Below are 24460 nucleotides of genomic sequence, written 5' to 3' on the forward strand. Positions count from 1 at the left end.
GCAGATGTGGGGGAGGGCACAGAATTGGAGTGTATCACTTAAAGGCACATGCAAATGCTTGGGTTCTTAACAACAGGTAGTATTTAGTGGGCACTTTCCATGTGTCAGACAAGAAATAATGTTTTACAGAAGTCAACTCATTTGAACGAGCAAAACCCTATGAGCTATATTGTCATTCTTCTTCAAAGATAAGGAACTTGAGGCCTCCAGATGCTACATTCCTGTACTCGGAATGTACTCACTTTGTTCTTTGGTCATACTGCGGAGATTTAGCAAAAACAAACAAACAAACAAAAAAACAAAACAACAACAACAACAAAAACACCTAAGGAGGGCCAAGTGAGTGCCTCTGAACTGATCCTTGTTTGTTGCCATTCTTTATTAATTAGCCTCTTGAAAAACATCCTGCCTTTGGTGGATGCTTCAAAAAGCTTAAAGTCTGACAAGCTTGCCTGGCTATATTTGTTAGGTTGCAAAGGATGGGAAGGTATCAGCCTGATAATCCAGTAGACTAGTTTACTGGCCTAAAGCCAACATCGGAAAGGAAAGTGTTTCCTAGGCAAGGTGCCTAACTGTGGTTTTTCTGGATGTTCTTCTAACGTATGCGAGTCTGGAATAAATATTAAACCAATATGAGGTACATTCTGAGTAGTTCTTTTCTTAATTACCGGCCCTTAGAGGAGCCAGCCCCGCCACGAGGCAGAAAGCAGCAGAGAAAAAGGGGCCCCATGGACCCAGCTAGCACTCACTTTTCCTGGCTGTTCTTTCCAAGGCGGGGTTAGGAAGCAGCTTCTCTCTCTCTCTCTCTCTCTCTCTCTCTCTCTCTCTCTCTCTCTCTCTCTCGGGGTGGGGGGCGGGGGTGGGGAGGGAAAGAGGTCAGGAGAAGCTTCTTTTCCTCCAGCTAGTCTATCACTGAAGGCTCGCTGTTGTCTGAAGGGGGCGGGGAGGGAGAAGGAGGGAAGGAGGGAGAGAGCCAGCGAGGTTTGTGTAGCAGAGGGAGAGAGAAACGCATCAGAGCTGGATTAGAGCGAGTCCGAGGAGAAGTCCTCAATTTAGGCACTCAGGAAGAAAGTGAGGCTGTGACAAGAAGGTGAGCAATACTTTTATGGTCTTTTTTTTTTTTTTTTTTGAATCTCCCATTTCAAGGCCGAAGGGAGGAAGCAGGAAGTCCATACTCTGCACACTCCCCAAGCTAAAACCTGTCCATCAGTTTCACAGCCTTACTCCTAGAAGTTAGCGAGGGCCCGCTGAGTGCCTAGTATGTGGTCAGGTATGCAAAGTAGTGGCCAGAGAACCAGGTCACCGGAGGAGTTAGTCCGCCAGGCTTAGGTGGGGAGGTGAATTCAGTTACAGTGGCGAAAGAGCAAAACTGTGCACGAGTGCACGCTCGGAGTGCAGAAGACCAGGCGGGAGAAGGAGGAGGAAAGAGGCGGGGATGGGGGCCTCCGAGGGTAGCAGGGTGGAGTGGGGGGGGGAGCAGAGAGGAAGCAGGGCAGGAGGTGGGAGGACGAAGTGGGTAGGCTGTGGAGCGAAGGCTGCGAGGCAGGGCAGTGGTGGCTTGAGGACGTGTGTGTGTGTGTGTGTGTGTGTGTGTAGGGAGGGAGTGAACTGGACTGGAGGAGTGTGTGTGTGTGTGTGTGTGTGTGTGTGTGTGTGTGTAGGGAGGGGGGTGAAGTGGACGGGAGGAGGGCCGAAGGTGGAGGGAGTTGGCGACGAGGGGGTGGAGAGAGGGAGGGGAAACCGGAGGAAGCGAGCGGCGGCTGCCGGGGGAGGAAGGCAAGGAGGAGGAGCCGGAGCGGCGGCGGTGGCGGCTGCTGCTGCTGCGGCCGCCTGGGGAGCCCAGCCGAGTGCCGCCTGGGGCTGCGGGGAGTGAGGGGAGACGGAGAGTTCGGTGGAGCCCGGGCGGCGGAGCCGAGCAGCGGGTGAGTGGAGCCCCAAGGGGACTCGGCGGCCGGTCCTCAGGGGCCGGACGAGGAGGAGCGGGAAGATGCAGCGGTGGCGGCGGGGCGGAGGGTGGCGGCCCCATGGCCCGGCCCCTGGCTGGCCCCGCGTCCCCGCCCTCCCTCTCGGCTTCCTCCCGCCGCCCGCCTGCGCCTGGGGGGCTGGTCCCGGGCGGGCCGAGGGCTGAGGGTGGCGCTGGCCTGGAGGGCGGGCGTGAGGGGCCGGGGGGGGGGTGGAGCTGGGAGTTCGGGGGTGTACCCAGGGGCGGGAGGCTGGACCGGGACTGCTCTAAATTGGCTGGAGAGGGGGCCCCGTCGGCGGCGAAGTTGCTAGCTGGGGGCAGAGACGGCCACGCGGTTGCAGGAGTAAGACACCCCCCTCTCGCGGAGTGGCTGAGACGAGGAGTCCGGCGTCCCTGCCCTCCCCGTCGCCCTCCCCGCCTGCCCGGCCCTGCTAGCTTCTCTCCTAGCCTCCGCGTGTCCCCTCTCTCTCTCACCCCCTTCTGCCTCCCGCTTGGCTCCCTCGGCAGTGCCGGGCCCCCTAGGTCCCAGTCCTGACCCTCTCGGCCTCCAACTTGCCTCGACCCGTGCTTGCTTGGCCACCTCTCCCGTTCCCCTTTTCTTCCCTCGCCAGTTACCCCTCCCCGCTTCGTTAATTCCCGTGCAATTGCCTCTTTGAGACCTTTTTTTCCTCTCCTTCCTTTTAGATTGGCCAACGGCTCCTTTCAACCCTGCCTCGTTGGTGGCCACTGGAGAAGCGCGGGGGGCTCCCCAGACAGCCGTGGGGACAAGTTAGAGCCAGCACTTTACCCCGGGCCTCGCGTGTAGCTTTCCCTCCCCTGTTCTAGGTGCCCCAGTGTCCAGAGGGGGGTGCGGGTGTGCCCTCCTTACATGTTCCACCGCCCGGGCAACCCTTCGGTCTCGTGTTCCATCTCGCTCTTGCTTCCTGTACCGTAGTCAAGTGGAGCCACTTTGCATCATGTCCCGGTATAGCTACCAAAGTCTCCTGGACTGGCTCTATGGGGGCGTCGACCCCAGTTTTGCAGGCAATGGGGGCCCCGACTGTGCTGCCTTCCTGTCTTGGCAGCAGCGGCTGCTGGAAAGTGTGGTGGTCCTGACCCTGGCCCTGTTGGAGATCCTGGTGGCCCTGCGGCACATCCTGAGGCAGAAGGAGGACAGTAGGGGTGGCCATAGCAGCCAGCCACAGCAGGTGACCCAGCGGCCAGAGGAAGGCAAGGAAAGCCTGGGCAAGAATCTGCTCTTAGTAGCCCTGTGCCTGACCTTCGGGGTGGAGGTGGGCTTTAAGTTCGCCACCAAGACCGTCATCTACCTGCTCAACCCTTGTCACCTGGTCACCATGATGCATGTGAGTCTGTTGACTTTTTCCTGGGCAGCCTAAGTGATAAGAGTCATTTGCGTGCTCAGGGCACTGGAGTGTAGAATACTTCGTTCCCGTGGGAAGTGGGACCCTTACCAAATGATTTTCCAATCAGCATCCGCCTTTGTGCTAGTAAACTTCAGCATTGCACAACAGGTCAGTCCCACAGTGGTGGTGAACCTAGAAATGACTTGCACTCGGGAGCTCCATGCCCCTCCCCTCTCAGCTCTGCTGGGGCCTGGCCTTTTCACCAGCAGGAAGTCCAGCCCCAGCTAGGTGACCATTCAGAATCACATCTGTGGAGCATAGCCAGTGGCACTCTTGCCTTTTGCAGTAGTTTTCCCAAGGGGCCTGGTGACAGGCTTTCCTGGAGGTGGTCACACAAGCTTCTTTGTCTCCACTGTGGTACATTGGGGGAATAGTTTTAGGGGTTTCTCTTAATGACTCTTTCATTTCAGAGTGTATGCTCTCCGGGCGAGGTCAGCTTTTAGGTTGTGAGCTACTTGAGCAACCTAACTTCACAGGTTGGAGATCTCGATGGATCCCCTGGGAGAGGGGCTTTACTTTTTTCTAACCTCTCCATCTTACCACTTGGAGGCTCCATCCTATGCTCCAAGGGTGCTCAAGAGAGTTGACTTCTTTTGCTTCCCTGACCTCTACCCATTAGCTATGCTAAAGCAAACAAATGGGATTGATTGGGGAAGTTGCCAGCTAGGTACCAGTAATTGTCTGTGAGGACCACAGAGGGTGACTTTCTTTCCTCGGCCTGCTCAGGGATGTTCTGAAGCTATAAATTCATGGAGCACGAGGAGAAAAGGAAGAAAGGGAAGGCAGTCAGGGCTTTTAGATTCCAGGCTGTGGAAAACTTTGTGTGTTTTACTGGGAGTAGTTTTGAAGCCTGTCATTAGCATCTTTATTGCTTTTATATTTGTTGAAGGTTATGCTCAGGAGAATTGTGACAACCTTGCATAGGGCCAGAGAGGTTGAGATTATTATCCTCATGTTACAGGTTCAAGGATAGAAGTCACTTGCCTCAAGGCAAAAAAAGAAAAAAAAATGGTTTAGCATGAGGGACTGACCTCAAACCCACTCTCCTTTGGAGTTGCAAGTCTCCAGTTCTAAACCAGGAGTGGCTGAGGTTGATGAGGCCTTCCTGTAGGATTTGGTTGTGTATTTGTGGCTCAGATATCTGCTAGCTCCCCCTTCCTAAAAATCCACTTGTTTACCCATTCTTGGCCTCAGTGGAGAATGACCTTGGCCCCTTGGCATCTTGCAGAGGTGTAGATAACTCTGGAATAAAAGGGATGTTATTGATTGGGTCACTAAAAGCATGGAAAAGAGATGGGGTGGGCAGCATTTTTTTGATTTTTTTTTTTCAGAGAGCAAGAGCTTCTTGGGAAGGGGTGCCATTCACAGCAAAGGCCAGAGTTGTCTTGCGCAAATTTGACCCGTCTTCTTTCTTTCTTTCTTTTAAATGAATGGCCTTTTTGTTAATGAGAGACGGACAACACATCTGAGCTTCTGTTGTGTGTGCCTCTTCAGGCAGGAGTGCAGGTGGTGGGTCAGAGGGTACCTCTACAAAGAGGTCTGGAGGCCTCTGGCAACCACAGTTCTAGAAGGTCAACAAAGGGCTAAATTCAGCCTCGCTGGGGCTGCTGTGGGGTGATGACCTCAAACCTGGACGCCATGGCTTTTAAAGGAAAGAGTTTTAGAGGCTCTTAGAAGACTCAGGAGGCCTGGAGTTAATTAGTTGTATGGCTTTGGGGAAAGTACCCTTTCTGAGCCTCAGTTTCTCTACCGTAAGGACTCCTAGCCCTTGGCAGTCTGTTCTGTGATTCTTTGCTCCTGAACCATTGGGTATAATAACAGAGACACTTTGAAAGGCTTTTGACCTCCTTATGCAAAAAAAAAAAAAAAGAAAGAAAGAAAGAAAGAAAGAAAGACAGACAGACAGACAGACAGACAGACAGATAGAAAGAAAGAAAGAAAGAAAGAAAGAAAGAAAGAAAGAAAGAAAGAAAGAAACTGGTCCCTGAGGAGCTCAGGTAGCCAGCTAGCTACCCAGTTGACCCTTAGCTTTTGCTACATATGACTTTAAGTAAAGTAAAATTGTCCCGGTGACCCTTGGGTCACATGCAGAGGATGGTGGCATGTGAGGGACAGATGTTCGGGGGAGACTAGCAGCTGATTTTTGCCCCCCCCCCAGGGTTTTTCCCTCCTCTTAGCTTATGCCCCAAAGCTACAGAGTGAAGGCAGAGACTGGAGTCATGCTGATACATTCTTGCAATGTCCTGGGGATTGCATTCCTTTGTCCTCTATTCCCAACCACTGCTTTGTAACCCACTAAGGTCCTATGCTTTGATGCACCCAACTTTCAATGCGTTCTGTGTGGCTCTTCCTTAGAAGCAGGACTATGGATTTTTTTTTCAAGTTGATGAACGTCAGTTAAAAAAAGAAACATTACCAGCGGATGGTTGCAGCCAGTGTTCTGCCTTGGATGCAAACATGACTAATGATAGTTTGGAAGACTATTACACCTTACCATACCACTAATGGCTACCATTTTATTGTTGGGAAAGCGTTTTCCTATGCATGATCTGATTCAAGGTTGGGATAGATCAGCTTAGGCCTGGAGAATGAGATGTTAAAATGTTTCCTGGGAGTGCTGTCTATTGCAAATGGGAGAGATTCTGAATCAGGAAATGCTTTTTGCAAATGAATTAGCTGAAATTAGGCTATAACATAGTAACAGACTGTAGAGATGTGAGTTGAAGTGAAAAGAAGTTTCACAGTGAGCATGCTCGATGTTTGATACTCTCTGTGGACTCCAGTTTGGTTTTGTAGAAAGATCTTTTCTAGGAGAGTCTGTTTAAGTATGTAACAAGGGCCATGTTACTTTAGGCCAGGAAGTAGGGGAGTTGGAGGGAAATTGATTCCTTTCTCCAGCTCTCATTTTTCAGTCTGCAAAATATTCATCTGCAACGCCTTGTTACACCGACCCTCGTCACAGCCATGCTACATTGGGTGGCTGCCAACTGTAGTAACATAAGGAAGGCCATAACTTGTGTCTGGATTCTCTCCTTGATTAACATTCCTGCTGTTGCGTTTCTTTTTGGTCTCATGTGATTTCTCCGAGGACTGAGGGTGGGAGACTGGTAGTGGCTTATAGGATTGCAGTGGTACCAGCTCACAGCTCTGCTCTGGCCAGAGATACAAGTGCCCAGGTTAGCACAACATTATTAAACTCTGTGTTAAATATCTGCTCTGCCTGCCAACTACACCAATAAGGGAGTCTTCAAGCATGACCACTCAATCCCCTTTTGCCCATGATTTTTGGCAGGTATGAATTATGGCGAGGGGCCGGGAGAGGGTGGACTTACTGAGCTATTGGGCTGTTTACTAGAAATCTCCCAGCAACTTAGTGGCGCAGGTGGCTTTAACTCTCAGCTGCCACAGTGGGAATCTGGGATTAGTCAAAAGAGATTTTTGTAGCTGTTTAAATCTGGAAAAAAAAAACCCTACAGTTTCTCAGCAGAAGAGTTAAAATAAATGCCAGACAATCTAGACGTGATGGCGAATGTCTGAAATCTCAGCACCAGGAGGTTTAAGTATGAGGACAGCAAGTTCAAGTCCAGTCTGGCCTACATAATGGGACTGTGTCAAATTGAAACAAAACAGTCTGGCTCATTGTGTTGTAAGGAATAGGGATCTACTATTAACTTTAACTTACTGATTCTTTTCAACTTATTGATTCTCTTTCTTTCTGTCTTTCTTTCTTTCTTTCTTTCTTTCTCTTTCTTTTGTTCTGAACACATCTTAACTTACTTTATTTTCCTTGAATCCAATTATGTGGTGTTTATTTTAAGAATGTAATGAAAAGCTCTCCTTTTCCATGCTTTCTTTAATTGCTAAATTCCTGTGGGCTCTGCACGTGTCTGTGTTAACATCTGATTAGGCACTGAACTTAGCCAGGTACAACATACACAGTTTAATCTTCAATGCTTGTACACGTGAAACAGGCCAGGCATTTAACCAATTATAATTTGTGATAATTGACCTGTAGCTTCTAGCCAGTACTTACAAAAAAAAAATCGGTCAGTAATGCTGAGCTTTTTCTTGTTTGGTAAATTTATTTTGTGTGTGTGTGTGTGTTTGCATGTGTCTATGTGGCTATACACACATACCACAGTGCATGTATAGAGATCAGAACACAACTTCCAGATGTTCTTTATCCTAAACATCCATTCTAGATCCTGGAAATAGAGCTCAGATTGTCCAGCTTGCACAGTGAGCACTTTTAGTCTCTGAGCCACCAATGCAGCCTAGCCATCTCTTTTTAGAATTGTGTTTGTTATTACATGCTCTGTCTTTTAAAAACATAATATAGTAGAGGTTTGATTTCCATCAGATAGAAATTTCCTGCCTTGGGTTTGCTAAATGCTATTCCTCTCCCCCTTCTTTCTCTCTCTCTCTTTTTTTTTTCTTTCTCTCTTTTACCTTTCAATGTTCTTTCTGTCTTTTCCTCCCTTCCTCCCACCCACTCTCCCTCCCCTCCCCTCCCCTCCTCCCTCCCTCCTCCTCCTCCTTTATGACACAAGAACTCACCATTGCACTCTTACTGACCTGAGTTCACTTTGAAATGAAGCTGGCCTAAAATTCACAGGCCTCTGCCTCCCGAGTGATGAGAATAAAAGTGTGCACCCCAGCCCCTCCCCTTCTAAAAGTATGCAGTGATTTCTAGTCACAGATTCTGAGCCCAGTCAGAAGAGTACTTATTTTGCATGCATGGAACCCTAGGCTCGATCTGAGCCCTAGCCCTTGATAAATCAGGCATGGTGGCACATGCCTGTAATCACAGTCCTGAGGAGGTGCAGACAGGAAGAGTCAGAAGTTCAAGGTTATCCTCAGCTGCATAGCAAGACTGAGGCCATTCTGGGATATATAAAACTCATCTCAAAAATTAAAACAAAGCCCAACTGCACTTGTGGTGGTATCCCCTGTGACTTGAATACTCACTGGTACATCCTATAGACTGGTTGATGGATTTGTTTAGAAGAGAAACCCTGACAAAGAGTTGAGAATGAGGATTTCGTTTCCCCCTTGACTTCACAGGAGACGCAGCTCCTAATTCCCCATCTGTTGTCTGGAGCACTGATTACCCTTTCTATACGGGATTGATGTTTGTGGGTAATGGGTACAGTGAGGGGTCCAGCAATCTGCTGATAGCTTATCAGATGCTCTGTGTCCTTTGTCATCAGACCAGTAGGGCACCAGGGAATGAATGTTTATATGGGTCTCGGCATCGAGGCATCACTTTGTCTTAGTTTATTTTACTCTTCTCTCCAGAGAAGATTGCAGAGAATTTCCCCATCTTTCATTGTCGGCAGTCTTTAGGAGACTACATTTATTATAAGTAGAGGAACTGTGGATTGGTGAATTAAGCATCTCCATCTAACACTAGAGTTGAATAGTATTGATGCGTATGGGAAACCTGAACACATTGTTTAACCCTTTTCTTTCTAGCTCTTTACCATGAAAATGAATACAGGGAAAGCAAAGCACTTTTAATCTGCTAAATATTTACCTATGCAATCACTTAACCAGAGAAGCCAGGCAAAGCTGATCAAAATGGCTAGTGACCAGTATGGCTTGACTTTTGACTCGACTCCTTTTTACTTTCCCCAATGGCTACTGAGAGCCGTTTTTCTAATAATCCCTGTTGCTTGTCTCTGGATCCTTGCCCAGGTTTCCATGCCCTTATAATGCACAGCCTGCAAAACTGGGCACTGGAACACTTTGAAGAGGGCCAGCCTATACCGAGCAGAGAGGAATCCGTTTTCCTGTCAGCCTTTTCATGCCACGCACCTGTGAATACAACCCACCGCCATCCTGCTTGCTTTCAAACAAGCAGTATGTTTTCTGGCTCCTGCTCAGATCCCGATTATAGGCTCTCTGGATTTTGTTAACTTACTGTGTGTGTGTGTGTGTGTGTGTGTGTGTGTGTGTGTTAACTTACCGAGCTCGCGTGCGCATACACACACGCACGCACGCATGCACAGAGAACCTTCTCAGTCTTCACAGGGTTTGCTTTGGATTCTTTATCTCTGTCAGTTCTCCTCTGAGGATTCTTTTCTTTGAACCCTTTCTAGATGATCCTGACCTGACTCCAGTTATTCTTGTCATTCTATTAAAATCCTTTGTCCTCCTTTCTCAACCCTCTCAGCACTTCAAAGAATATTGGGAAAGGGGTTGGGGTATAGCTCAGAGGCAGAGTGGGCACTTAGTATGCATTTTGTTTGGTGAGGGTTCTGTTTTGGCATGCTTCCTCAGTTTCCACCATTGGAGGAGCAGATTTTTTTTAAAATAAGAAAAAGCATGTAATATCTTATCTCCATGCAAACCTGAGTATACCGATGTTGTGGTCCTAGATAATGGAGATGAACTAAGTGACTGACAGACTTGATGTTTTGTTTTCCTTTCCTTCTCCCCTGGTGGCCAGTATTCCTTTGAGATCTCACAGACATGGTTCATACGTCAGTTTTGCCCCAGAAGTGAGTCTTCTGATAGGTCTTTCAAATGGCCAGAGGATAGAGGCAGGCTTGGTTCTAGAGCATACACATCTTGTAAATTTCCACCACAGAGAGCTGGTTATTAAAGCCATGGCCCACTCTAGATCCAATGTGAAACTTTCCTCCTGGTGAGGAAATCGTGTCAGACCTTTGTCTTTGTCCATTTGTAGACATCTGGGCATGGCAATGTTCGTGTCTTATTTTAATATATTAATAAAAAGGATGGTATTAGGCCAGTGACTCATTTTTCTTTTCTCTCTCTCTCTCTCTCTTGTATTCTTCGGTGAGAGCTCATTGTCTTTGTGTCTACTTGAAATATTCTTAGCGAGAGCCAAGTTTTTCATCTTGTCCTTGTCTTTTATATCTTTATTATTATCATTCATTCTGAAGTGCTGGGGCATAGACTCCATCCATACTTTGTGTACTAGGCAAGTGTCATACCAAGAAGTTATACCAAAGCCCCATTTTTTTCCTTTCCCTTTTTCTTTTCTTTTTGCTATGCATATGTTTTGTTACATTGAGGGTATGGCAGTCTCAAAGGTCCTTATCTGGCCAGGCTGGACAGACATGAAGAGAGGTATGAGAGTGGAGAGTAGTGCTTGCCTGACTCCCTCTATAGGCACCAAAGCAGGTCCAAGGTAAGTTTGGCAGTATGATGTTTTGATTTTCTTTCTCTCTTTCATTCATTCATTCTTTCGTTTATTTATCTCCCTATGTAACCCTGGCTATCCTAGGACTCACAGAGTTCTGCTTGCTTCTGCTTCCTTAGTGCTGGGATTAAACATCCTGCTATAAGGGGTAGAGCTGGCATTCTGAATATTACTAGGTGTGAGGGGGTTGGGATAGAATCTCACTATGTAGCTCTAGCTGGAAACTCACTATTTAGACCAGGTTGGCCTCAAACTCACAGAGGTCTGCCTGCCTCTGCCTCCCAAATCCTAGGATTAAAGGCATGCGCCACTACACCCTGCTTGGCGTTCTGAATTTTAAAGAAACTCCTTGGTGGGCTGGGGCTATAGGTCCTCTTGATAGAATTTTTACCCAGCATGTACAGTCCTGTGTCATCAGCTGTAGTGGTCATACTTGTAATCCCAGCACCCCAGAGGCGAACTGTCTATCATAAAACAAAACTACCCCCCAAAGGAAACAAAACTCTCCCAGTCCTAGATCCCATTTTTGGGAGCTGTTTGGTGGCTGAAATAGTAAGTGGGAAGATGGCTCACGTATTTCTGATTGTTGTGAAACTGGGCAGCCTGTGGGCAAGGCAAGGCATCTAGGCTTCTGGCAGTGGTGTATATGGGTTGCTAGTACGGACTATGTAGGTAGTTCTTGTAGTTATGCACTTTATGTAGATCGTATGGCTTAAGTGACAGAATAAGGTCATCAGATTTTTGTAAGGTGATGTCATGAGAGTATTTCAAGTAGAACTTTATCATCTTCTAGTTCTTCATCGTTCTTCTCCTTTGAACCAGTAAGTTCAACCGGGCAGTGGTGGCGCATGCCTTTAATCCCAGCAGTTGGGAGGCAGAGGCAGGTGGATTTCTGAGTTTGAGGTCAGCCTGGTCTGCAGAGTGAGTTCCAGGACAGCCAGGGCTACACAGAGAAACCCTGTCTCGAACCCCCCCAACCCCCCCAAAAGGAAAAAAAAAAAACCAGTAAGTTCTCCCAACTGCCATTTTGACACCTGGTTATTATATCCTAACTGTATGTGAGACTCTTGTTTTAAGTGATTGTAAGAACTTATTCCTTCTTAATTTTTTTTTGAGATTTTAACTTTATGTGTATGGATACTTTGTCTTCATGTATGTCTCTACTGCATGTATGTCTAGGCACCCACCACCTGTGTGCCTCATGCCTGCTGGAAGCTAGAAGAGGGCATTCGATCCCCAGGGACTTGCAGTTACAGATGGTAGGACCTACTGCCATGTAGGTGCTGGGAACAGAATCTGCATCCTTTGGGAGAGCAACTTCTGAGCCATATCTCCAACCCCAAATTTATTAATTTCTGTATTTATTTAATAAACATTTTCAAATGCTTATTGTATGCCAAACATTGGAGCCAGGCACTGGAGATTCAACAATAAATGATAATCAGGATTGGGTCTTATGTGGTTCATATAAACCACATGATGAGAAAGATAAGACAGTAGATCAACTCATTTACAGTGTTTATGTGTAGAGTCATAAATAAATGAGACATAGAAGGGAAAAGTGTTTTTGATCATTCATTTAAGGATTTTTTTTTCTTTGAGGTGACATTTGACTTGAGCTGGCTCACTAGGAGGCATGCTAGCTTTGTGAGAGCAGGAGCCTTTGTCTTGTTCTTTGTATACATACCTAGAACTAGGCCCAACAAAAAGGAAAAGGAAGTGAATTAGAGCTATAAGATATAATGTATGGGCTAGTCATGGGAGCATAGGCCCTTTAATCCCAGCATTGAGGAGCCAGAGGCAGGCGGTTATCTCTAAGTTTTAGGCTAGCCTGTTCTACATAATGGGTTCCAGGCTAGGAAGGAAGGAAGGAAGGAAGGAAGGAAGGAAGGAAGGAAGGAAGAAAGAAAGAAAGAAAGAAAGAAAGAAAGAAAATAATGGATGAATGAATGTGCAGAAGGCTGACCACTGCCCAAACAAAAACAAGACTGTCGACATACTACTGCTGCCTCCTCTGAGTGAAACTTTGAGAGTGTTTTATCATTTCTTGGCCATTGATTATAGTCATAGATGTTCATGCACAGTTGTTCATAGAAGGTTGTGTTCCCTGCTCTATCCAAAGGAAGACCCATGCTGTCAAGGACAGATACCCAGAAGATCATTGAGGTAAGTTAGCAGAGATTAGTGGAGATAACATGCACCCACGTGCATCCTTGATGTGATTCATTAGCTATTCCTGAGATGGTTGCCCTCTTGAATGAGCTAGCTTCCCAGCAGTATTCGCCATGTAAGCCTTTCTCCTCCCTTGCTCCCTCCTTCCCTTTTTTCAAGACTTCTTGCTTTCCTACCTTTTTCATAGTCCTTCTTTCCCATTTCTCTGTCTTTTTATCTGACAACTCCATTTAAGTTGGCCTCCTTGCAGTGGGTCTCAGACTCTAACACAAGGCCTTCTACAATGTCAAATGCCCATTTCAGGACTGGCAAGGTGGCTCAGCAGGTAAAAGCACTTGCTGCTAAAGCCTGTTTACTTGGATTCGATCCCTGGGACTCCGATAATGGAAGAAGAGAACCAACCCCTGCAAATGGTCTTCTGACCGCACTAAGTAACTAAATATAGTATAAACAAATCTCCATTTTATTACACAATGTGACCTGCCAGGAGGAGCTGGGGAGAATGACCCTCCGATTAAAAGGGGCACACTGAAGTGGGACTGGCATGTGGACAGACTCCACTGGCTATCTGGAAAAGAGTGAGGTTTGCTTTTTTTTTTTTTTTAATTTTGTTTTTCTCAAGTTTTTCCTGGTTTTAATATATTATCTTTCAACATTTTCTGTAACTTTGAATTTTTGCATGTTTTATTTTTGTTACGTGTGTGTGTGTGTGTGTGTGTGTGTGTGTGTGTGTGTGTAGGTGCATGTATGAAATGTGTGTGTGTGGGAATCAGAGGGCAGCTTTGGGAGTTGGTTCTCTCTCCCTGCTGAGTGGGTGCTGGAGGTGGAATTCTGGTGGTTGGGTTTGTCTCAAATGCTGAACTGTCTCCCTAGCCCACAGTTGTTTCATTTTAAAATGTGAAAGAGCCACTCTGGGGATGGTGGCATCTTTAGTGACATCTTTAGTCCCAGCCCTGGGGAGCCAGAGGCAGGCAGATTAGTGTGCCTTGGTCTACATAGCGAGTCGCAGGCTAACCAGGGCTATCTAGTGAGATCCTTCTCAAAAACAGAAAAGAAAATTTCATTTTTAAAGATGAAGAAAGTTGTTGCATTATTTATCTTTGAGAGTCTCCTTTTGTGTTGGACTGAAAGTTTAGTCTCTTTGTCTTTAGACAAAGGACTGAGACTGTATTAAAATAAAATACTCTTGAGTATAAAGAAGGAAGACAGCCTTTTATGCATAGCTGCTTAAAAGGAGTGGGACCAGAAACCCCTTTGACTCCATGTGTTTATTTAAGACATTCTGCTTGAAGATCTGAGGCTCTGGGCTCTGGATTTTTCTTGTTTTCCGCTGTTAGTGAAAACAGAACTGGTATCTACACACAAAAATGAATATAATTATTATTCCTCTTGCTAGTTACTGCTGTCATTTTTTGATTATTTCTTTGTGTGAATTTGTTTAAAAGAAAAAACACCTTTTAAAATAACTATTTGGGTTTTTAAAAAATCAATAAACCTCACCACGGGGTGGTGGCACATGCCTTTAATACCCACACTCAGGAGGCAGAAGGAGGTGGATCTCTTGAGTCAAGGCCAAGAGGCCAGGCTGGTCGACAAAGTGAGCTCCAGCACAGCCAGAGGACAACACAAGCCCTGGTTTGAAAAACAACCAAACCAAAAAAAGAAAACAGAAAGAAAGAAAACTCATCGAGGCCTGTGGGCACACACTTTTAATTCCAGCACTCAGGAGGCAGAGACAGTTGAATTTTTGAATTTGAGGCTAGCCTTGTCTACAAAATGAGTTTCAGTATAGCCAGAGCTATCTATATAAGAGACCCTGTTCCAAACAAAAAAAAGAAAAAAGAAAAAAAAAACAAAAAAACCAACAACCAACTAACCAACCAACCATCCCTTGCAAAGAAAACCCCCAAATCAATAAACCTTGTTTTTAAAGAAAAACAATGACAAAAGTACTTATTACCTTCTCCCTGGCCTAGTGTTTTTGAGCAGCTGGCTTTTTCCGTGTTCCTTGTCCAGGGATTGTGCTTTTGTTTCTGTCCCCCTTGCTAGCTAGAATTGCAGCTATCAATATCTTTTCCCGCTGGTGGAGTATACTGTTCTGTACTGATTGCTTCCAAAAGATGTGGACAGCAGGGGGCTGGAGGCGCTAGAAGTGTGCATGGTCTGCAGGAAGTGTGCAGACTCTGGCCCATGGCAGGTGCTCAGGTGTGTAGGAGAAGGCGCCTGAGCCTATCATCATTCCAGCCCGGTGCTTTCCAGCCCCCACTCCCATCATAAGCCAGCATTGCTGTCACCTTGGGGTATATTTTGCCTGTGAGTGGAATGGCCTTTGCCAGTTCACCAGCTGTGTTTGCAGAAAAGAGTCTAGCTGACTAGGGTCTGGCTGTTGCTAGCAAAGAGACATTTCATTCAGGTGCTGATTAAATAAGGCATGGAGCCAGATTGCACATTAAGGCCCTTAACTGTGGCTCTGGGAGATCTGAGTACACATTTATTGGATGGTCTGGGCATAGCATTAGCAGAGGACCACGGGGAGGTGGTATCCTCAGAAATCGGGTTGAAGGAAATGGGAGCTGGGAGACACCTCTAGAAGTAGATGGGTCCTCTTTTCCTAGAGTTAACCAGTCCCGACTGTACACGGGAGGACTAGAGAGGTTTCTTCACTGGCATTAACTGGCTGAGCCTGAGCACAGCAGGATTGGGACACAGCAGGATTCCTGACTAAGTAGGGCAATGGAAATATCTCCTTGTCCCAATGTAAATTGGGCCTAGTAGAGAGAGCTTTTGAATTCTATTTCCTGGTTTTGGCTTTGAGTTCCATTACCACGTGACCTTAGGCATACTATTGAACTAACTACTCTATCAGTTTCGCTCATCTGCTAAAGAAGAGTACTAACAGCACTTACCAAACAGGGTTGTTGTGAAAGTTAAATTAAGTCATTTAAATCAAGCATTGAGCAGAAGTCCTGGCTCACTGCAAGCATGTCACCAGAAGGTTTTTTTTTTTTTTTTTTTTTACTGGCAGTAATTGTAGTACTATGTATTTCAAGGCAGATATGGGCTGAGGGGCTATCGTCTTGAATTCAAATCCTTTTAGCTATGTAACCATGGGCAGCATAGTTTGTGTTACCGTGTTTGTGAAAGGAAATGATCCTGTATCAATATAGCAGGGTTGTGGAAAGATTGAGAAACTATTGGTAAGTCACTTACTGTATAGGAAGTGGTACGTTCATAGTGTTCATTCAGTATGGTTTAGCTGTGATAGTGATGAGGAGGGTGACAACAGTCACTGACTACCACCACTGTCACCCCAACTTACCATGACAGCAACTGAAATGAGAGATGCCTTCTTGATTATCATTGTGACTGCTGCTGCCTCATACTTGGGTGCCTGATGCTGGAGTTAGAATTTTAACTAACAAAACGCGTCCCCAGAATCTTTGTGTCAGGCATGCAGTGGGCAGAAACCCTGGCTTTCATGAAGCTAGCTCCTGGCTGATAATGGTTGTGGGCATTCTGAAAGTTTCCGTAGGTTAACTAGTCATTTGGAAGAATGGGGGTCAGGAGGTGGCTCTGATGGTTTTCCAGAGACCTCTTGGCTTACTTATTCTTTCTTTCTGTCAGTGGGCTGACTCCATGGTGCAAGCTATCTTGAGATTGGTAGTCTAGGAAACCAGGGAGGAGATGAGCTGGAGAGAGTGGTTTTTGGTGGGTGGGGTAGATAAAGACAGGTGAGTGGATTTCACTTTTAGTTTTTTCTTAATGTCTTTTGATTGAGGGTTAGGTACTTGTTCACAGAGAATGAACCACTCACAGGACTTAGAGAAAGGCAAATTTATTTCTTCCTTTTTATTTTGTTACCGAGCTTACGGATGGAACCTGAAGCCTTGTGCATACTGGGTAAGCTTCTACCACTGAGCTACATCCATACCCAGACCCAGAAAAGCAGGTTTATAGCAGACCAGTATCTTAGCTAATGTGGAAGCACAATGTAGCAGAAGGCTTGCTGCTCAGGAGATCAGACTCCTGATGCCTTTTGCTCACATACCAGTGGATAGAACAAAACAAACCACCGCAGCAGCAGCAGCAGCAGCAGCAGCAGCAGCAGCAAATCACAGTGCCTTCTACAATGCTAGTATTTGGTAAACTGCTCTTTTCAAGAACCGCTGTGCCCTGAAGTCTAAGCCACCAGTCCCAAGAGGAGGACCCAATTTAAATGCTGCTTCTAAGCCTTATACCCCTTTGTTCTGTGACTTGTCAGCCATGGGATAGGGAGATGCCTCCTCACCCTTACCTTGGAAGATCCTTGGGTCTATTCACAGTCATTGATGGGTAATGGGCAGTTCTTTAGGTGAGGACTGAGGAGCATATGGTGCTACCTGTGATAGTCCTAGCTCCCTGGGACAGCTGTTTGGTGTACAACAAACAGCAACCCAAGGGAAGGACAGGCATTAGAACTTAACTTTTCCAGTCAACTGGTTGTGGTGCACACCTTTAATCCTATCACCCAGAAGGTGGAGGTGGGCAGATCTCATGAGTCCAAGGCCAGTCTGGTTCACAGAGTGAGTTCCTGGCTACACAGAGAAACCCATGGGAGGAAAGGGGACCGGGGGGGGGGGGACAAAAAACGAGAAAAGGAAAGGAAAGGAAAGAACCAGGCAGTGGTGGCGCATGCCTTTAATCCCAGCACTTTGGAGGCAGAGGCAGGCAGATTTCTGAGTTCAAGGCCAGCCTTTCTATAGTGTCTACAGAGTGAGTTCCAGGATAGCCGGGACTATACAGAGAAACCCTGTCTTGAACCCCCCCCCCAAATAAATAAATAAATAAATAAATAAATAAATAAATAAATAAAAGGAGCTTTCTCCAAAGTCATTGTTCTAAGACTTAGGAGAAATCGCAATAAAGGATACTGTTCACCCTGGGGCTTGCTCCATACCCACTTGTATTTGTTAAGAGTTTCCTTTGTGGAAGCTTCAGTCTCTTGGGTGTGTGCACGTCTATTGCTGCACTTTAATTCTTTCTCCTGTTCACTGCATTGTATTCTCCGCAGCCAGTAGGAATGTTGCTGAGGGTCATGTGCACAAGTGGCTCATTATCTTGAACACTAGGACCCCAGGGCTGTGAGCTGCTGCTCCCCACTCCCCTCCCCATTTCCCCAGGCATTTCTCCTTCTCAGCAGGAAGCAGTGTGGGCACCCAGAGGGAAGTGACGCATTTTACCTGTGGGTCTTCCTTCTGTGTAACTTCTCCATCCAGCTCTCTGAAGCTAACACCAGCCGAAGTTGCATGTCCTTGTTGGCTTGTGAGATTTTTTTTTTCTGGGCCAGTAAGTGAAGAAAAGAGATAGATTGACCTAGCCCTGTGGCCATCCTGTCTGGAAAGGCTTTTGTCCAAGGCTGAGACGTATCTGTGAGGATTGTGAAGACTGCTGTGTCCCTGGGTCTCCTGACAAGTCCATTCCTGTTTGGTCATGTTTGCTCAGATGGACACATGTGGAAACCAGGCTTGAATCAGCTTCCCAAATGTCTTACTGCCTGTTTTGGGTCGGTCCTGAAAAACAATTTGCAAAGTACATTGTGACCCACACCTGTTGTTGTTATTATTATTTTCAGAAGTCTCCTTTTCCAGTCACTTTACTATAACCTGGCTTAAGATCCTGAATCCTGTTGTGACTGCAACTGACCCCCTCTTGTCGGCTCTTTAGTTTCATTACTGATAGAACTTAAAAACAGAGTCAGAGGGAGACAACATTTTCCTAAGAGTTTTTTGAGCTAGATGTAAGTTTGCAAGTAGCTACAGGGACAGGGAGGAGGAGGAGGAGGAGAAGGAGGAGGAGGAGGAGGAGGAGGAGGAGGAGGAGGAGGAGGAGGAGGAGGAGAAGGAGAAGGAGGAGGAGGAGGAGGAGGAGGAGGAGGAGGAGGAGGAGGAATATCAGAGAAAGAATGAAGAAGCTTGGTGTCAGGGCAAGCATAAGCAGGACTTCGGCTTAGGACTTTAACTGCTATCCAAAGAAGTAATAAAAGTGTGCAGGGGGGAGTTAGACTTTTTGAGTTAGAAAAGCAGAAAAGCAGGCAGACTTCCCAGCAAGTGCATTGAAGAAGAGGCTTCTGGGAGGTGTAAGGACATTGTCTCATTAAGAGGATAATTAGTCCTCCCATCTCCTTAGCATGTTTTCAGTTTTCCTGAAGGTGGTCACGTGGCTCACTGGCAGGCACAAGTAGGTTAATGATTAAGGGTAGGGAGGAGGCAATAGCATGTTTCATGAGGTTATAACCTTTGTTATAACTCTAGCTCAGTTTAGAACATTGTTTCCACCCTGAGCCAGAGGTTAGAGCTCAGACCCCATTCTCAAAGCTCATACTTTAAGATTTATCAAGAGGAGGTAGCTTTCCATTAATGGGCCTCCACAAAGCTCCTCCATCTCTGCCTTCTTTTTGTACAGCTTAGTAAATCTTAAGGCAGTTTAATTGTGATGTTTCCTTTTCTTACAATTGGTGTGTTACCGGAGAAACAAGGGCGGAGTCCAAAGCTGAGCAGGAGTGGGAGGGTTCATCCTCAATGCCCTCCCAGTCTGATGATTGTCTGACTGGTTATCTAGCACTTCCACATTCTTCTTGTCTTCCCTTGTCAACGGGTTTCTTCTTTTCTCGTGTGAACTTTAAGCATAGCTGCCTCCCAGTGGTGGGATTACAAGCCTGTGTGGCAGTATAATTGGCAAGAAACTCTTCTTGTCTTTTGAGTCTTCTGCAGACCTTCGAGCTACTGTAAACCAGGAACAGGTCTGATGGGCAAATATTTCAGAGGAGGAGCCCACTGTGATGTTTATTTTCCACACTCCTGGAAACGTTGTCCGTAATAACACGTGTGACTTTGTATTTTAGACAAGGTGTTTGTCTTTTTATTTAGTCCAGGTTGTCTGTGCACCCAGGAGCCTTCTGCCTCTGTTTCTGAGTTCCAGGATTACAGGTATGCATGACCACACCCCACAACAATCTTTAACAATTTTGAGTACTCATTAAATATGCTGCTGGCTTGGTGCTAAGCCTACTGCTCATGTATTCTTTGCAGCCTTCCACAAGGTCTCTTTGGATGTATCTAATTGTTTCATTTGCTTCTCGTTCATTTCCCCTTTTATTGACTTGTAGACGTAGGCTATTCCTGCAACACTTTCTTCCCTTGTTGAAACAGCTGAGTGATCGGAAAAAGAGCTAAGAGAAACCTCCGAGTGTAGCTCAGAGGTGTTGATCCTTCCTCATTTTCTACATGAGCAAATGACTCAGAGAAGTGAAATTGCTGCCCAAAGTTGGGGCAGCAGAGTAGATCAGCTAGCTCAGGTCAAACTTAGCATTTAAAGAACTCCAGTAGGCTGTGGGGAAGGATTGGAAACCTCTTCACTGAGATCGGCATGTTAACAGCCTGTGCAAAGAACTGAGATGTACAAACCTGCTCCCTGTGCCTGCCCCAGTCAGTCCAGCAGGGATGCCGTTGCCTTTCTCTCAGCTCCTCTTCCTTCTTCTCTTGGAAGTGCATCTTCTCTTAATTAAGTCTTTTTGACATCCACCTATCTCTGTTCAGTCTCTTGTTCTGGGACACAAGAACCTAGGCCTCTGAGCAGATGTCCAGTGGATACCCATGTCTACCTGTGGCAAAGTTACACAGCTAAATGGAAGCAGGGTTGGATTGGCTCTGGATTTCCAACTTAGCGTCTTAACTGCAGTGCCACCTAAGGCCTCCTTACATCTCCAACTTTTGTGGCATAAAATGGAGTTAGACAGGAATCATGTCTGCGGCATGCAGGATTAAACGGTGGGCAGTTTACATGCTAGCCCTTTACCCCTAGGCTACATCTCTAGCCCTTGTGAGTTTTGAACATAGTCATCCACTGCAGTTTTCAAAATGAGGGTCCTTTGTATCTGGTATAGTGACTCCCTTGCTGTTCTGCCCCTAACCCTAACACACCTTTTTTTTCCCCTTCACTTCTCCTTTAGAGAGCCAGTTCTTGATGCCAGCATTGTTTGCTGCCTGTCATAGACAGTTGGTGCAGGAAGCTGTGTGAGCACGGAGCCTGTGTGTAAAGCCAGTATGGCCTGGCCCCAGATGCTGTTGGCTTACAGTCATTATTCATGCAGCTGTGGTTACAAACAGCCCATTCCTCTTTGAAAGAGACTGGCACCTGAGACCCAGAGCAGAACTTAGAAGTTCTGTTTAGCATAAGCAGGAGTGGTCAAAGAAGAAAAAAAGGTCAAGATGATCTGTTAGCCCAGTGGACTTGAACAATGCACAAAGAGTACTGGGTTTGGGGCTATGTAGACCTAGCTCCTGGTTTTAGCTTTGTTACTAACTGGTTGACAATGCTGAGTAGTTTGGGCTTGACAAGTAGCCTGTCTGTGCTTCAGTCTTCTTATAGAATAAGACATATGGAGGCTACTTATATATACTGGTCCCAGAGCCAGAGTAGCTGGCTTCGAATCCCAGCATTGCTGCTTTCTAGCTTGGCTAAGTTTGTTGACATTTCTGCGCTCGGTTTATTTTTGTTTCTTTTTTTCTTTTATCTCGAGGTTTCTAAATCTCGTCCCTTTTTTCTGTTTGTTGCTGGACAAATATACCTGAAGTACTTGGGTCTGTTTTCTTAACCATATAATGGTTAAAAATACCAGTATGTCTTTCATGAGGTTCTTTTTTGGTGGAGGGGGTTGAGATAGGCTTTCTGTATGTTCCTAGCTGACCTGGAACTCAGTCTGTTGACCTGGTGACCAGAATGGCCTCAAACTCAGAGATCCCTCCCAAGTGCTGGCACTAAAGATATGTACCACCACTGCCCAGCAGAATGTTTTAAATTTATTTTTATGTGTACGAATGTTTTTTTTTTTCCTGCATGTGTGTCTGTGCACCTTACCATAAGCCCAAGGAGACCAGAGAGGACATCAGATCCCTTGGGACTAGAGTTGTAGACAGTTATGAGCTGTCTGTTATATGGGTGCTGGGATTGAACCCTGGTCCTCAGGCAGAACAGTCAGTGCTTTCAATCCGTGAGCCATCTCATGAGGTTCTTTTAAGAATTAAGTACACGACTATTGGTGAAATGTTTAGAATGCTCATGCATAGCAAATGCTCAGAGGTGTGAGCCCCACCCTGTTTTCTGAAAGGGATGGATGACCTCAGTTCTTCTTTGTCCAAATGGTAAGCATGGGACTCGAGTCAAAGAAGATATCTGTACAGCCTTAGGAACAATGCCAAGTTAGATGAACCATCCTTTAAAAAAAATGTAACTTTTAGTTAACAGGCAGAATAATCATGAAGAACGGGGTGGAACCTGGGTCATGAGATAGGCTCTGAGGGCAAGGACTAAGAAAGGAATGTTCTCGGAAGATTATCATAACAGTCTGTGCTTTTCTTTCCAGTTCTTCCAGCCATTTGATTTGAGCTGTGTGACTTTAAAGGCCCCCTGAGGACACTGGGAAGGCAGAAAGGGGCTCAGCATTTACCTGACAGCCCCAACCTTGATATAGCCCCGGACTCCTCTTTTTTCTCGAGTCCTTTTCATTTTGGCTTCAATCCATCTCTTCCTTTCCCTTTGAGTCTTCTGCCCTAGTTCATCTAATTTTTCTTCATCATCACCTTTATCTTCATCATCAGCATCTATATCATGTGTCTCAGGTGTCATATTACAGCAGCCTCCTGATGGATATTCTCTGCTTTGCGTATCATTCCTGTTCTATCTACTGCTCCTGCCAGAATGATCCATTCTTGAAAGCCCACCAGCTGCTCCCAGTTGCCTTTTGCAGGGATGGCAGACAAAGAGGTGCATACACTTTATGGCGTTCTTGGCTGACGAGGCTCATCAGCCATAGGTGCACTTCCCAGGGAGTCTCTGTGCAGGTTCAAAATGTTTTTAGAGTCATTTTCTAGTCAGCCACTTATCAAATCAGTCAGAGACGGTCCACAGACAGGGTTGGTGAATACACAAGTCCTCTAGGGAATCAACGCCTGGGCTCCATACATTACGACTGAGGATCTGCTGTGGTTTTTGTTCCCAGGCCTTTCCATTTTGTTTTCTGTTCCGTGCTTCCTTGTGCTTTCAGGCTGAGTCATGTGCACTGTGTCCCTCCATGCTTCTCTGCTTGTTCATGCTGCACCCTCAATCAGACATGCTCTTTTCTTTCTGTTGAAATGATAGTCATCATTCAAGGCCTGGCCCAGGCGCTCCCCATGAAGCTGTCTTCAGGCTTCCAAAGGGACTCTTGTCTATTTTAGCATGTTCTTCGTGCCTTACATTATGTACTTGGTTATGCCTTGCCCCTCCTTAGAGTTTGTGTTCCTCCAGTGTGAGGTCTGGTTCTTTTAAATCAATTTTTCTGTGCTCTAAATTCTGGTGCACTCTGGGTCAGCTCCCTCCTTCCTTCCCTCTTTTCTTCTCTCCCTCCCTTCCTCTGCCTCACGCAATCCAGACAGGTTTTTAAATTGTGTGTAGCTGAGGACCATCCTTGAGCCTTTGAGCTTCCTGCTTCCATCTCTGATTGGGTTTACAGGCATTCCAGGATTGGAACTATGTGCTGCCAGGCTCAGTTTGTGTGGTGCTAGGGCTTTGTCCATTCTCCCAAGCACTGTCAGCTGTGGTCTGTCCCTAGCTTCGTCCTGTTTCTTTTTTAAATTTGTTTTTCAGTCAGTTGAGTTTAATTCAGTCCCTTTGTTTTTCAGGTGAGGAAAGTGGCTTAGAAAAAAAGGTCATGAGTACATGTTGGGATTTGTTTAAATTTCAGATATTTGAGACATTGAGACCTTTGAGGCTGGAATATTCCCAAGGCAATTGAGGTATGGTTAGGACTATAAATGTCAGGGAGGCATTTGTCTTGGGAATATAAAGGAAGAAGAGACAAGGGGGCAGCCTTCAGGCTCAAGTGAAAATTGAAGAACATTGTAGGGAATGTTTCCTTTTAGGGACAGAAATATGGCTTACCAAAGCAGCCATCATACTGGAAGTAGAAAGACAGCCAAGGGGCTGGAGTGAGTGTTGGGAGTTTCAGGAAAGGCGCTGGTCCTCTGCCAAGCAACACTGAGCCAGGAGGCCCAGAAGGACTTAGGAAAAGGCTTGTCCTCTGTCACCAACGACTCCGCCCACCTCTAAATATTTACCCTATACATTTTAATGTGTGAAGACCTTTGTTGTATGTGTGTGTGTTTGTCTGTGACTGTGTTTGTGTGTCTGTGGCTCTTTATGGCAGTTGGTAAATAGAGAGCATTGGGAAAGAGTCTATCAGAGGCTGAGTAATCAATCAGGTCAGTGAATATTGTGTGGCTTGAAAAGTCTTTTGAAACCGTTTTGAAAGCTGTTTACTGTACATTAATTACTAAAACAAAAAGAAACAATTGCAGAACGATATGTATGATTAACAAGCCCTTTATAAGTGCGTCTCTCTCTCTCTCTCTCTCTCTCTCTCTCTCTCTCTCTCTCTCTCTGAGTACACTGTAAAATGCCTGGAAGAACATATATCAAAGGATGCATATTCCTGAGTGGTTGGGGGAAGGGAGATAGTCTAACCTCTTATTTACTACCATCCTATATTGTGTGAATTTGCTGTAAGCACAGAATTTTTAATTAGTAATTAGGAAAAAATATTAAGGCTTATAGATGTAGCTCAGTGGTAGAACACTTGGCTAGCATGTGTTAAGTCCTGGGCTCCATCTTTAGCAAAACAAAATAACTAGAACAACGGTGGTACCTGCAAGATATTTAAAGGATCAAAGGAGTCTG

The 24460-nt window shown here is 46.0% G+C and overlaps 1 protein-coding gene across 7 annotated transcripts in view; it reads left to right on the forward strand.

The window, feature by feature from the left end:
- Positions 1–1066: 1066 nt before the first annotated feature.
- Positions 1067–24460, forward strand: part of Tmem164 (transmembrane protein 164) — a 161210-nt gene continuing 137816 nt past the window's right edge. For 2 of the 7 annotated variants that reach the window (XM_021187824.2, XM_029534093.1), the window contains exons 1-2: positions 2222–2306; positions 2648–3306. In XM_021187824.2, coding sequence (XP_021043483.1) covers positions 2920–3306 — 387 coding nt within the window. In that variant the 5' untranslated portion in view covers positions 2222–2306; positions 2648–2919. Of the gene's footprint in view, positions 1091–1774; positions 1923–2090; positions 2307–2647; positions 3307–24460 lie in introns of those variants that run through there. The other 5 variants (XM_021187825.2, XR_003843017.1, XM_029534094.1 and 2 more) reach the window with 5 other exon arrangements.

The sequence above is a fragment of the Mus pahari genome, chromosome X (assembly GCF_900095145.1).
Source record: "Mus pahari chromosome X, PAHARI_EIJ_v1.1, whole genome shotgun sequence".
NCBI lineage: Eukaryota > Metazoa > Chordata > Mammalia > Rodentia > Muridae > Mus > Mus pahari.